This window comes from Vulpes vulpes, chromosome 4, assembly GCF_048418805.1.
Source record: "Vulpes vulpes isolate BD-2025 chromosome 4, VulVul3, whole genome shotgun sequence".
NCBI classification, from domain to species: Eukaryota; Metazoa; Chordata; class Mammalia; order Carnivora; family Canidae; genus Vulpes; species Vulpes vulpes.
Window position 1 is genome coordinate 108,105,026 of NC_132783.1, and position 13,673 is coordinate 108,118,698.

The 13,673-nt window shown below is 42.6% G+C and overlaps 1 protein-coding gene across 10 annotated transcripts in view; it reads left to right on the forward strand.

The window, feature by feature from the left end:
- The first annotated feature begins 1,563 nt into the window (after positions 1–1,563).
- GABRB2 (gamma-aminobutyric acid type A receptor subunit beta2) overlaps positions 1,564–13,673 on the forward strand; it is a 240,388-nt gene continuing 228,278 nt past the window's right edge. For 2 of the 10 annotated variants that reach the window (XM_072756695.1, XM_072756702.1), the window contains exons 1-4: positions 2,634–2,934; positions 4,052–4,284; positions 4,441–4,532; positions 5,526–5,593. In XM_072756695.1, coding sequence (XP_072612796.1) covers positions 4,208–4,284; positions 4,441–4,532; positions 5,526–5,593 — 237 coding nt within the window. In that variant the 5' untranslated portion in view covers positions 2,634–2,934; positions 4,052–4,207. Of the gene's footprint in view, positions 1,913–2,633; positions 2,935–3,092; positions 3,419–4,051; positions 4,285–4,440; positions 4,533–5,525; positions 5,594–13,673 lie in introns of those variants that run through there. The other 8 variants (XM_072756696.1, XM_072756701.1, XM_072756703.1 and 5 more) reach the window with 7 other exon arrangements.

Below are 13,673 nucleotides of genomic sequence, written 5' to 3' on the forward strand. Positions count from 1 at the left end.
TTATGGTTTCCATAATATCCTATCTTTCCCACTTTATAATACATGCTACACCAGTTATAACTTCTATAATGGCTCTACCCACACTGGAATGTAAGCTCCAAGAGGATAAAAACCATGTTTGCCTTTTTCAATACATCTTCATTACTTGTTGGGTCAAGTAATGTTTGACATAGAGTAGGTACCCGATACATATTTACTAAATAAATGAATGAATATTATAGTAAAGACTAAGGAAGAGCAGATGGCTGGAGACTGGTTTTATCTGGCATTTATGTACTTCATACTCAGAGATGACTTTGAATCATGATCTCTTAATAGTACTTGCATTTTTGCCTTTTTTATTCTGCATCTGGGATCATGGAGGATGCTCTCCAGTAACTGACACATCTCCAGATTCCAGCAGTGCCTTCCCTTGCACATTACTGTTCCAATTTTCACATTTCTAGGCAGCATTATCAGTCTTCCAGAGAGAAGTTCTAGTGTTGATTCTGCTGTACAATAAAGAACCACTTTAGATATAAGTTGATCTCAGGTTTTATAACTAGTAGGAATATCTCTATGATTATGTTGCTCATATCTACTGGTAAGAGATATCCCTGGGATGTTACCATATAAAGAAAATATTCTTTTCTCTTTTCTCTTTTTGATTGCTTTTAATACCTTGCCTTCTTAACCTTATCTTAATTCCCTTGAAATGTCAGCTCCTCTCTTCTCAAGCTATAGTAAGTGCATTAAATTTATGTCCACTCAGTCTTTATACATTAATGCTATTAAATCTTGTTTTCCTGCCCATTTAATTGTGCTTTATTCATTAAAAGTCGTTAGTATTTGTTAATTTCATGCCAAATGCCACACATATATCTACATCACTCTATAATCAAATGGAAAAGGTACAGTTATCATTCTCATTTTTACAGAAGAGTAAACTGTGGCTTAGACAGGTTAACTGACCTATCCAAGTCACAAAGATACTAAGTAAACAAACTGGGATTTGAACCCAAACTTCTGCCTCCAGTTCCTTTGAAGCTCTCAGTTTACACTGTGCTATTGTTTTACTTGCTGAGATGAAAGTGACTTTTATTTTCACTCTTTGCCCCCCTCTGCCTTAATTTTCTGTATAACATAAGGTTTCTACAAGTACTTGTTTAGCTGTACTATTGTTAAACTGGGCTATTTTTATTACTGCTGGATGAAGGTATCTCTGGCATTGTTCTGTTTACTGATTTTTCTTTTCTTTCAACCCAAACTGAAGGGAGTCTAAGTTGGAGAGGCTAGCAGCGCATAAAGTGCAACATGGATAACTAATGGTCAGAAGGAAAATCCTGTTCTGGGGTGTTTTCAAGGAAAATGAAGTTTCTTAGGTTTTCACCAGTTAGTTACCTGGGGTTCAAACTGATTTGGGAATCCTCTGTATATAATCCTAGTCATCGAAACTTCGCTTTCCCTTCAATATATTAGCTTGTGTAAAAGATTCCCATTGTATAGAAGTATAAAAAAGAGAGGAAAACTGGCAGTTGCCCTCTGCCATAGGTCTATATTTTGTCCTTGTGATTCTCAACCCGAATAATTACAGATGGGAGAGCTACAGATTTCATCCCCCTCTTCTCTGCTCCCCCCCCCCAACCCCGTTTGTCCGTCTTTCTGTCTCTCGCACCGGACTTCTAGGTGCCTGGAACCCGTAGAACGCCAAGCGGTGGGACTGCATAGATTATGGCGCTGGTTTACCTGTCTCGGATTCAGCAGCGGCCTCAGTGAAGGCACAGGGCTCTACCTTCCTGCTCGCCGTTCCCTCCTAGGGAGCTGTCGGACACCGCCTCCAAGCCCTCTCTGCACCCTCGTCCCCCCAAGCCCCCCGGAAGGACCCTCTGACCTAGGCAGCGAGGGGGCGGCGGGGGTAGGGAGCTGTCAAGAGGTAAAGGGGTCAGGAGCCTGGCGGGGACCAGGGCCCTACGGCGTCCCGGCTGCGGGGAGCGGAGCGGAGCGCCCCAGCCCACGGCCGCTGCTGCCTCCTTCCTTCGGACTCGAGGTGCCCACCCAGGACCCAGCGCTCCCGCTCCTCCCGCAGCCGCCGGGGACTCCGCGGGTCCGGGAGCTCTGCTGCAGCCGAGGGCCGGCAGCCCGCAAGGTCGCGGACCGGGGGGCCGAGGCTGTGTCGTGCAGTGGTTAGGGACCCGGGCTTTGGAGTCCATCCAGGACGGGTTCCGCCTCTGGCCTCCTGGGTGACCTTGGGCAGGTTCCCGGGCTTCAGCGCGCCAGTTTCTAAATCCACGTGAGGAATTTAGATGGTGGCTAAATCCTAGGACTGTTGCAAGAATTAATTAATAAAGCGCGTCTGGCAGGCAGTAGGCGCTCGGTTACTGCTTAGCGATGATCTGCAGCGGGAGTCAGGGAAAACCGCTCGGTCCAGAACGCAGGTTCTTCGCCGAGCGGTGGGGGAAGGGGCGGCGGGCGCACCTGCCCGGCATCCCCGCCCTCCTCCTCGGCGTGGCAGGGGAGCGGGAGCACGCGAGAGGCGCTCGTCCCGGCCTCGGGCTCGCTCACACGGCCCGGCCCCCGGCCCCCGGCCCCCGGCCCCCGGCCCCCGGCCCCAGCCCCGGCGCCGCTCTCTCCCTCGAGCCGAGGAAGCATTTCGGCGCTGGACTGACCGTCTCCCTCCCTCTCCCACCGCCGAGCTCGCTCGCTGCTCCTCCGGGCCCCGGGCGCGGCGGGGAGCCGGGGAAGCCTCGGGCGGGAGGGAGGAGGCGGCCTTGGGGTCTGCGAGCGGAGCGCGGCGAGGACGCGGCGCAGCGGGGACGGCGGCAGGACGCCGGGCCCCCAGCGCCCCCGGCCCCTCCCTCACTTGGCCGCCTCGCAGGGCGCGCCGCGGCTTCTCCCTCCCCGGGGCGCACACAGCCCCCACGGCCAGGTGTCCCCGGCCCGGCCAGGGCCCGCGAGGTAAGGAGGGGCGCGCGGCGGGCGGGGCGAGCGGCTGCACGTGCGCGCGCCTGTGCGCGGGCCCCAGGGGCGGGGGCGGGGGGCGGAGGGGGGCGGCCACCTGCCCTCCCCGCGCCGCCGGCCGGCCCCCGCCCCCTCGCCCCGCGCCCTCGCCCCGCGCCCCGGCCCGCGCTAGCCGCCCGCGCCCCCCGCGCCCCGGGCCCCATCACCCCCTCACCCAAACCCCACCCTCCCCAACAATGACTTCCCAACGCAGAGTCAGACCGAAACCTGGAGCGACGGCGTTGCCTTCTGCTTCCCTCGCCCCCCCTTCCTCCTTCTATAAATAATCCGGACTAGCGGGTCAGGCACGTCACACGGCGAGAAACCGAGACCCCGAGGTTTGCTTCTCTGGGAGTAGGGGGCAAGGGGTGAGGAGGAGGAGAAGGAAATCGCTCGTGAGTAGTGAAGAACAGCTCGCTCCTTTACTCCTCGAGCAGACCAGGCATCGTTTTATTCTTCCTTTTTCTTTCTTTTTTTTTTTTTTAATTTTTCATTTTCTTCCTTATTCTCTACTCCCCTACCCGCCCCCCCCCCCGCCCCAAATCCGACGGATTGCTCAGCACTTCTCCCATTGGTGTCTTTCCCCCCTCCCCCTTGGACTACTGCCCCCCCGTCCCCTCCCCCCGCCCCCCACCCTCCACCGCACAACCCCCACCCTCAGCACACATCTCGCCCCACGCAGGGAATGCTGTTCGCCAGGAAATAAAGTTCAAACTCCTCTCGTCGTAGGCTTGCTGATACCAGAAGTGGGCTCCCGGGCACCCATCTTCCACTTGCACTCCACACCTGCTATCTTTTAAATTCCTTATCTGGGTTTGCATATTTAAGAGGAAACACACACACACACGCCCCAAAACCCCACAGCCCTCGAGGTGCAAAACTGCCTCCTGCAACTACCAAAACTTACCAGGCGCTCTAGTTGTTTTTGTCTTAACGAAAGGAAAACAAAGACTTGACTCTGGGTCCCCCCGCGGGGTGCCTTTCCTTATTATTATTGAAATATGTGTATATGATACATATATATGCTTTTCCTTTTTCCCCTTTAATTTTTTTTTTTTTTTTTTTTTTTTCTTAGCAAGAAAATCTGCTCGGTCCCAGGCAGCCGCCGCTGCCCCTTTGATGTTTTGGTACACCGTGCGCATGCGCCTCACATTAGAATTACTGCACTGGGCAGACTAAGTTGGATCTCCTCTCTTCAGTGAAACCCTCAATCCCATCAAAAACTAAAGGGATGTGGAGAGTCCGGAAAAAGGGCTACTTTGGGATTTGGTCATTCCCCTTAATAATCGCCGCTGTCTGTGCGCAGAGGTAAGTGTGCCCAGCATTTCTCTTTTTCATTTCACTTTGAAGGGCTCTGTCTGCATACCTCTGTGAGCAGGGATCTGTAGTCAGAATCAGATAGATGCTGAAGACGCCGTGCCTGCTGCCTTATTGATGCCTGTTTATTGTCTTTTCTTTCTTTAGTGTCAATGACCCTAGTAATATGTCGCTGGTTAAAGAGACAGTGGATAGACTCCTGAAAGGCTATGACATTCGTCTGAGACCAGATTTTGGAGGTAATGGGGTTGCCTTGGAAATAAGAAACAGCCCAGCTATAGCCTAAGCTGTCTTTTGAGCTTTGTGTGCGCTGTGTCTTCCCTCCCCTCATTGTTGGCTGCATGTGGTATATCGAATGTATCTCTCTCTGCATTACCATATTGAGAAAGTGATCCAAACTTATGCCGATTTGCTACTATTCAGCACTTAGATGGTCTTTCAGTGAGACCCTGTTAGAGTGCATAGATGACTGCTGTTCGTGAGCTTCACTGCTGGAATCCTTTGCTTCACTGTTTTTGCTTCATTGAGATACAAACCTCTTAAGTTTAGTTAATGGTGTGCCCAGAGAACCTGGCTTATTGGAGGCCATCGTGAACATTTTCGAGAACAAAATGTGCAGGCAATTGGTTGAAAAGTGACATTAATCCCCTGTGCCCGCCTACTTTGGAAGAGTTCTGGCAATGGTTTAAAGCGGCTGGTGTCTGGATATTATCCAGTTCTGGAAGCCCCACTGTTTGGGGAGGTGGGAGGGAAGGGGTTGGAGAGGACTAAGAGGTAGAGAGGGTAAGTAGGAGAAGGTCTAGGGACCTCTTGCTGCAGCCTTAGATACACTGATATGCTCATTTAATTTTGCTTTAGACTTACGAAGCTCAAAGAGTTAAAACCTGCGCACTGAAGGGGGGTGGGAAAGAATGAGGAGGAGGGGGTTTTAGTGCAATATATAAAATTGCCTCAGGCTAGACGGGTTCATTGTGCTTCTGAGAGTTGTGTGTGTTCTCATACTGAGACATCGACATATGTAGATAGAATTGGAATCCCTCTTCTACGAGGGCACGTGTGTACATGTTCCATAGAGCATTTCCTAGAGGAGTGCCTGGCACTCTTTTTTAAAAAGAGCAGGGAAGTGAAGAATATGAGGGATTTGGGGCTGAATGTCCCATGCCCAGTTACAACTCTTGTTGAGAATGAATGAAGTTCTGAGAAGTCACGTGGCTGGGTATCTTGGTTCGCAGGTCCCCCTGTGGCCGTGGGAATGAACATTGACATCGCCAGCATTGATATGGTTTCTGAAGTCAATATGGTGAGTACTGAGGTTTATGGTTGTGTCTCTGCAGACCTTCATTTGGGGACAGGAAGTAGGAAGGAGCCAGTCGGTGGGGGTGGTGTATGCATGAGTATGTATATGAAGTGGGGGGTGAAGGCTGGGCATTTTGCTTTGGAGCCCACAGTGTTGGAGGTTTCAAAGCATTTGCTTTTTTGGTTCCTCACAATTTTTCCAACCTGGTTTGGATACTTGGGAATTGGTACAGAGCAAGTAAAATGCCACATAATTCATGTGCAAAACACTGCCACATGCAGAAGATCCCCTGCAGAAGCCACTTTTCCTGAGGTGTAGTGGGAAACCAGATTCATCCAGGGTTTTCTGAGTTTGGATCAGGAAAAGAGGGAAGGGTTTTGATTTGATATTTCATGGGGAATATAACCTACAAACTAAACTGTTACAAAGAGGCTGAATAAATGACCCTGGGATACTGATGTCCACTTGTTGCTTTCAGAGATGGCCTCTTTACAGCTGATGGCAATCACCTCCTCCCACAATTGTTCACCAGCTCATAAGTCTGCTTGCCCACCAAAATAAATAACAAAAATTGGTCACTGTTTTCTAAAGGCAGGCTCAGACCCATAAGCCCTAGCAAGTCACTTCTGCAACGTTATTCACCGTATGTCTTAAGCTTGTACAGTTTATGGACAACAGTACACATTGAATACCTGGTTGGACTTGGGGCAAATGCTAAGAGAAAAAGCCTCTGTGTTCTCGACCCAGGGACACTTGTGGGGGGTTTGCTTCATGCAGGAGCGCCCCCTGCTGCCCATATTGGGGCACTGCAGACATACAAAACAATGCGAAGTGTCCCAGATACCCCTGATTACTTGGGCTGCTCACTTGTTTCTCCAGTGGTTTTTCTACTGTGTTTTTGAAGTTTTCTCCTTTGGAAAAGTTTCTGTATAAAGGTCACATTTGAATGTAAGATGCAAGTGTTACTTTCAATCCTGAAAACACACAGTACATTTCAAATCGTGTTGTGGCATGGTTCTTCCTAGAAATGAAATATACTATTTAAAGAAGAGGGTGAGGTGTGTAAAGTTTTATTCAAAAACACTTCTAAGCCAGACATCAGGACTTGAAAATTAGGACACTTATTAATTAACTCAAGAGAGCCAAAGTACTCCAGGTAGTGGATATGCTCTCAACATTATGCAAATTTCCATATTCCCAGAATTCAAATAGAGAGCAGGCTCTAATAACCAGCCTTATCCCTGTAAACTCTCCAAAGACAGGTGATAATCCTGAGGTATCACAAGATTATAAAACATCTCATGACTACTCCTGGGAATATTCAACAGTTTCAGCATACATGTTTTAATGCCATGTATCCTTTTCTATTTTAATTATTGGCGACGTTTTTGTTGTATAAGATACAAACACAGACTGAGACAATATTGAGTGATCCAGAACCACAGATTTCCCACACATTATGAAAATCCTCTGTTGTCTAGAGAATACATCTTCCTTGGAAAACTGTTAATTTCTCAGCTATGCAAATATTTACTTTTGTGGGATTATGAAGGTCTTTCATCAGTTTAAATTTTGAGTTTTACCATAACCATATTAAAATGTCCTAATGTGGGTACCTCTCAAGTCTCAAACACTTGAATCTAAATTGTATCGCTAGAAACAAAGTGATATAGAGATCAGGTATGGTTCTTTGTGTCCTGTGTGGTTAAATTAGACTCCTTTCTTTTGCATTTTGACTTATTTGTGTTGTTTTTTACATAGCAACATCACAAAATGGTATTCTATGGAAAAATTAGGAACTAGAATCCAAACAGACAATGATAAGAAGATTAGAAGTGTCTGTGGTAGGTCAGCTATGAACTTTAGATAGATTATATCCCCCAATTGTTTAGAGTAGTGTTTTTTTTTGTTTGTTTGTTTTTTGTTTTCTTAAGTTTTCCTCACCTTTTACCTGCATGCAGCATTTTGGAGAGGCATCTGAGCTGGACACAATGCCAAGACCTGCTAGTCAAAATATAGACTCAGCTAAGGCGAGGTGTCATCTCTTGAAGCTATTTACTGTTGCTGAAAAATCATGGGATGTTGAAAGTGCAAAAACAAATGTCAGATTGTAAATAGGCCAGTACTGTAGCATTAATGATTAGAACCAAGTGCTAAAAATCCCATGTCAGATTCCTTTCTTAGCCTGCTGTTAACATATGTGGACTTGTCCGGACACATTCTTTACTTGTTGAAAAATTAACACTTATTTCAGCTAACAATAATGTATGTTATTTTTAAATATGCTTATTTGATTTGAAGCAACAGATGGGAAATTTCATCACTAGCGTGTAAAAAAAAATAAGATGTTCATGGCATACTGCCCCTGTACACAAGTCTGAAAGTATTTGTATCTTTTGATTATTTTTAATTCTGAAAGAATGATTGATTATTTAAGTTAAACCTCAAAATTAATCAACATATATGTTTTTGCCTCATTATCTTTTGTGAAATGCAACCTCTGGTAATTGTAACTTTCTTTTACTATAGCAAATCTTCCCTTGAGGGATGGTAAATAACAGACCATTTAGATTGTCAATGATTCATTTGTACTGAAGAACCCTGTCAATTTGACGCTCCTGGTAAATTACAATGATAGAAATATCTGAACCAAGTCAAGAGTCTTGAATACTAGCTCTGCTTCTGCTGCTCAGTCATCCTAAGGAAATTCACAGACAGGTGCGGCTCAATTTCTTCACCTGTTAAAGGGAAGGAATAGTCCCATTTTACCTATCTCAGGTGACTATCAGAATTAATAAAACAATATATGTGAAAGTATTGATGTTCCGTTAACAGAGCTTATGTGGAAGACTGAATAACAGGCTATAACACAAGAGACTCTTTCCATTCCAGCTGCTGCCCTAAATGTACTTGGGTCAATAATTTATATTACCAGGTCTCAGGTTTTTTTAATGTTTGAAATGAGAGGGGACATGTTAAATTGACTTCCAACTCAAAGTTATATGTGTTGCTGGTTTGCTTTATTATAATAGCTCTGTTGAGTACAAAGAAGCTCCAGGAAAACTTGGAAATCCAGCATAAATGTAAGGAAAATACAGAATTCCTAAATATTATGCCGTTTTGAGTTCTTACTCATGAAGGTGAGGATGGTAGCTTGCTCAGGTGACTCTTGGCCCAATGCTAGATCTTTGGAAGAATGTGATTTCAATTAGAATGCTCCTGAGCAGAAAGCCTGGCTTTAGAATGAAGTATTTTTAGATGTCTTGGTTACATTGGCAGGAATCTTTTTGTTAAGACTCTTTGATGAAAAGTGCATTTTAAGATCCAAAATTGGCTCTGAGAATTATGGACCGAAATAGCTTTCTCTTCATTTAAAGCAGATTCTTATCCATCTTGAAACAACACATTTGCCAACCAAAGAGTGAAGCAATATTTCACTTTTGAGGAAATAGTTCTAGTAAACACACACACAAATTACCTTTTTATGGAATGGCGAAAGAAGAAAAGTGCTGCTTTTTTTTAAAACAGATGTTTTCTTGCATCACCAGATGCACAGTTTAAAATTCAATTCAACACAAATGCTTATTTAGCAGCTACTATGATCCTGCCATGTTGTTAGACCTTAGAGGCAGAGCAATGAATAAGATTGATTTGCCTCCTGACCTCATTGAGGCTTAATATCTAGGTGTTCACTGTTCTTAATTTTTCTGTAGACTATTACTGTACTTATACTTAGCACAAATCTTATCTTTTCTCTAAAATTTTATTTGTGAGCAGCCAGTTGTTTACCTAGTGGTCTGTACCTCCCATGGGTTCATTTGGTATTTCCCCCCTTCAAATTGCTGTATAAGTTACATATTCATTCTTTCTTCCTAGTTTATAAACTGCGTGTAGACAGTTATAGTAGATCTCCCCATGTGATTTTTGCTCTATACATAAAAGTTGGTTGGATGTTTGACTCCTGGTTAGTGCCACAAATATTGGGTGACCTATTTGTTCCAATAGAAGCAATTTGTTATTATTCACTAGACACTGTACCATAAATGTGGAGAAACAGAACATGGAATCATAGGCTTCAAATTCAAGGCATTCACTGTTTAACCAAGGTAGAAAGAATCATAATGCAGGATTAGAAATGCTTTGAAGGAGAAAATACACAGGCCATATTGGGAATACAGACTACTGAGATATTACACAGAAATTACTAGTTGAAGATGGGATTAGAGGACTATGGATAGATATTCCAAGCAGAAATAATGGCACATAGGAGAAAAAAACACAGGAGAGATAAACGGGGTTAGGGATTAGCCAGTAACTTTAAATGGCTGGAGTTGGGAGTGGGAGTAAGAAGATGATAAGAGCTGGTATTGAGATCATAGGTGGTGTTCAACTTATAAAGACCATTTTTTGCAGCTTGCTAAAGAATTTAAATTTTGTTTCAAAGACTGTAGGGACCCATGAAAGGATAGGAGTATTGTATGAATAGATTCACATTTCAGAAGATGCTTCTGAAATATGGAGAGGTAAACAAGACCTAAAGTTGGGAGATAAGGTGAAACTCATTGCAAAAATAAAGGAAGAATTGATGAATTGAGGCAGGGACATAAAAGAGAAGATATAAACCTGGGGCACTTACAAGATAGAAGCAAAAGGACTTGGTAAATCCCAAATTTCTGATGGTACCATTTATTGATATGGAGGACACAAAGAAAGCAACCAAGTTGGAGGTGGGGTGATGGACAGACAGTGAGCTCAGTTTGGGATGTTGACTTTTCTATAAACATGAAATCTCCTAATGGAGGCTGGAAAATATAGATCTAAAGCTACCTAAGAAGTCATGACTAGAGAGATGAACTTGGACATCGTCAGGATGTAAGTAGCACTTATAACAGTATGAATGGGGAAAATTAAAAAGGGAAGATTATAAGACTGCTATAAATGGATACCTGGTGAGCACTGTAATTTAAGTGGAAGAAGACTAAAAAGGAGTCCACGAAGATTAATAAGTAGCTAAGTAACAATCAAAGAGTTAGGAAGAGAATCTGCAGATAAGAGTGTTTTAGAAGCTGAGGCACAAGAGAGTTTCAGAAAGAAGAAAGTGGGGTGCCTGAGTGGCTCAGCCAGTTAAGGCTCTGACTCTTGGTTTCAACTCAGGTCATGATTTCAGGGTTGTGGGTTATGGCTGTTTTAGGATCCTCCCTTGGTGGAGAGTTGGCTTAATAATCTCTTTCTCCTTCTGCCCCTCCCCCCACTCATGCTCTCGCCTGCGCTCCCGAGTGGAGTGCGCACGCTCTCTCTCTCTCTCTCTCTCTCTCTCTCTCTCTCTCTCTGTCTTATCTTTAGATAAGTAAATAAATCTTAAAAAAGAAGAAGAAAGTCGTCAGCGGTGTCACATGCCACAATGATCAATTGAAATAAGTTCTGAGGCTTAGCTCCCAAGTATAGTAGTAATAAGAGCTCTCTGGTAAACATACAGGAGCTTTAGTAGTTGGAAACTATACTTTTGAAAATTTTGGATCTAAAGTGAAGTAGGGAGAGTGTAATTGTTAAAAGGAATGATATATAATTTGGAAAAGTTTCCTTTAGAAGGGAGTAAGTTGCAGATACAATATAATAGATGAGTGAGGAGGCAGGAAATGAAGCTAAAGAAATGCTTGCTTGATTGAAGACCTCTATATTCTCTCTGACATAGGAGACACTTTCTGTTGAGAATAGAAGAGGTTAAAATTGGCCTCTGTGGAAAATGGGTAAGTTAATGAGGTTGCCTGGGGCACATAGAAGAATAGCCAGGAAGCAGAAAACATGGTGAAGGGTATGGGTAAACTCACCGACCACAGGCACACTTAACTCTAAGTAAATTATGCTTAGAAATCTTCCTACCCAACTTTTAGCAAACTGTTATGTTCTCTTCTTCTTTTGCTTCTCCTCCTTCCCACTCTCTTTCCCTCTCTTGTACAGTAAGCAACATTTTTCATTGTCATCATGATGCTAATATAATACTAATATAATAAAATAATTACAGTTAATTCTTATTGAGTTCTTAACTCATGTAAGTATCCTGTTAATTTACACTACCTCATCCAATCTTCTGATAAAAACAGTGAGATGGCTTCTATCAACCTATTTAACAAAAGAGGAACCTGAGGCCCAGGGAGGTTGAGTGACTTGTTCAAGGTCACACAGCTAGCAGATGACTGATTTCACATCCCTTAATTTTAGCCATATGATTATACTGCAGTTTTACATGTAGCAAGGCCTCATTAAAAAAAAAAAAAATCTTTTCATTCCTTGAGGACCCTATTTTGTTGTTGTGTTTGTTTTTATTAGTTTTTGAAACAGTGGAGAGATCAGATAAACTAATCCTCACTCTCTCCAACCTTAAAAAATTCTTAATTTTATTAAAGTGATTTCAAGTAGGTACTTTAGCTAATGTATATTAAATATAAAAAATGGTCCCCATCCTTGAGATACTTATACACTAAATTACATCTATTGAGCATAATGTAAACCATGCAATAAAGGAAGACTTTCATAAGATCTTGAAGAATCCAGGATATCTCTTGTGTCATGATTTCTTTTATTATGAATGGGTGCTTTTTTTTTAACTTGTCTAATAATTTTCTTGTTGCTCCAAAAGAATCCGATAACCATTAAGGCCAGTAATTGCCAGGACATAGTGGCTGGTATACGTTTAAGAACCATAAACTCAGTAGTTATGGCTGTGAGTGGACATTATGTACAAAAGACCACATCCTTTCCCTTATTTTTTTTTTATTATAAAGACTTCATTTTCAATTGAACTTTTTTTCCACCGAAAACACATTTTTCCAATTTCTGATAAATTGTTCCTGCAAATAATTCTCTTAAAGGTGGTTGATTTTTTTCCTTTTTTTTCCCCCAGATCTTTCCTTCCTCCATCCCATGTAGTATAAATGAGACTCATTATAAAGATTGCATCTCTAGAAGACTTACCTATTTTTAAACATCTATGCCACTTGATATTACAGCTTATAAACCTATTTTTTTCTTGGGTTTGTCTAAGACAAATTTTTTGCTGTTACTTCATGGGTACCTTGAACAATGTTCTTGCTTAACTATGGCATGAAATAAAGATATGATTACGATTAAAGATATATGATTACTCTGCAAGAGAAAGCAGGCTAAGGAAGTGTCTCAAGTTTCATATTTTAGCTCATCATGTGTACTTCAGTGCACCTCTCTCTACCCCCACTGAAATTCTGAAATGGTTGTGGGAATTTTTTTAAGAATGTAAGTCAGACAAAGTGTTTTCCCTAGTTATATGGGAGAGATATGTGTGTATGTTAATTTTGGGAAACGGCACTGATTTATTTTGTGATCATTCTATAACAAGATTTCCTTACCCTCAGCATTATTTTCACTTCAGACCAGAAACTTCTTTGTTGTAGGGGAGCTATCATATATATTGTGAGGTATTTAACAGCAACCTTGCCTCTGCCTTCTAACCACCAGAAGTACTCCTGGTGTTGTGAAAACCAAAAATGTCTCCAGAAAACGTTAAATGTACCATGTGGCATAAGGAGATTGTCCCCAATTGAGAAACATTGGTGTAAAGAATGGTATTGTGGATGTTGTGGTTTTGTTTCCAACCAAGCAACTAGAGTAAAGAAGAGATTTGTCATTGAGATTTTTCTCATTGATCTTTTGCTTAATTACCATTTGCATGTATGTTTGGTGGTACATTGTGTCAAAACCAATCTTAAAATACCAGCAAACATCAAAAACAAAGATTGTATACATCCTCATCATTTCATTAAACCTGTATTTTAATTGATCTATATTACCTTCTAGTTCTCATCTATTTGTTTATTCATATTTTATACATTATACTTATTTTGTAGAGAAAATTTTAGTCTACATTTTCACTTAATACACTGAGTATTTTTACAGACGTATGCTTTCATTAAAAAAAAGTACACACCTCTACTATCACCAGTGTGAATTGATGTGTATTTTTCCACAATCTTACAAACATATACATGAATATAATGACATTTTATGTTTTATTCGCTCTGTATTTTTTCAAAAAACAGTTTTAATATAC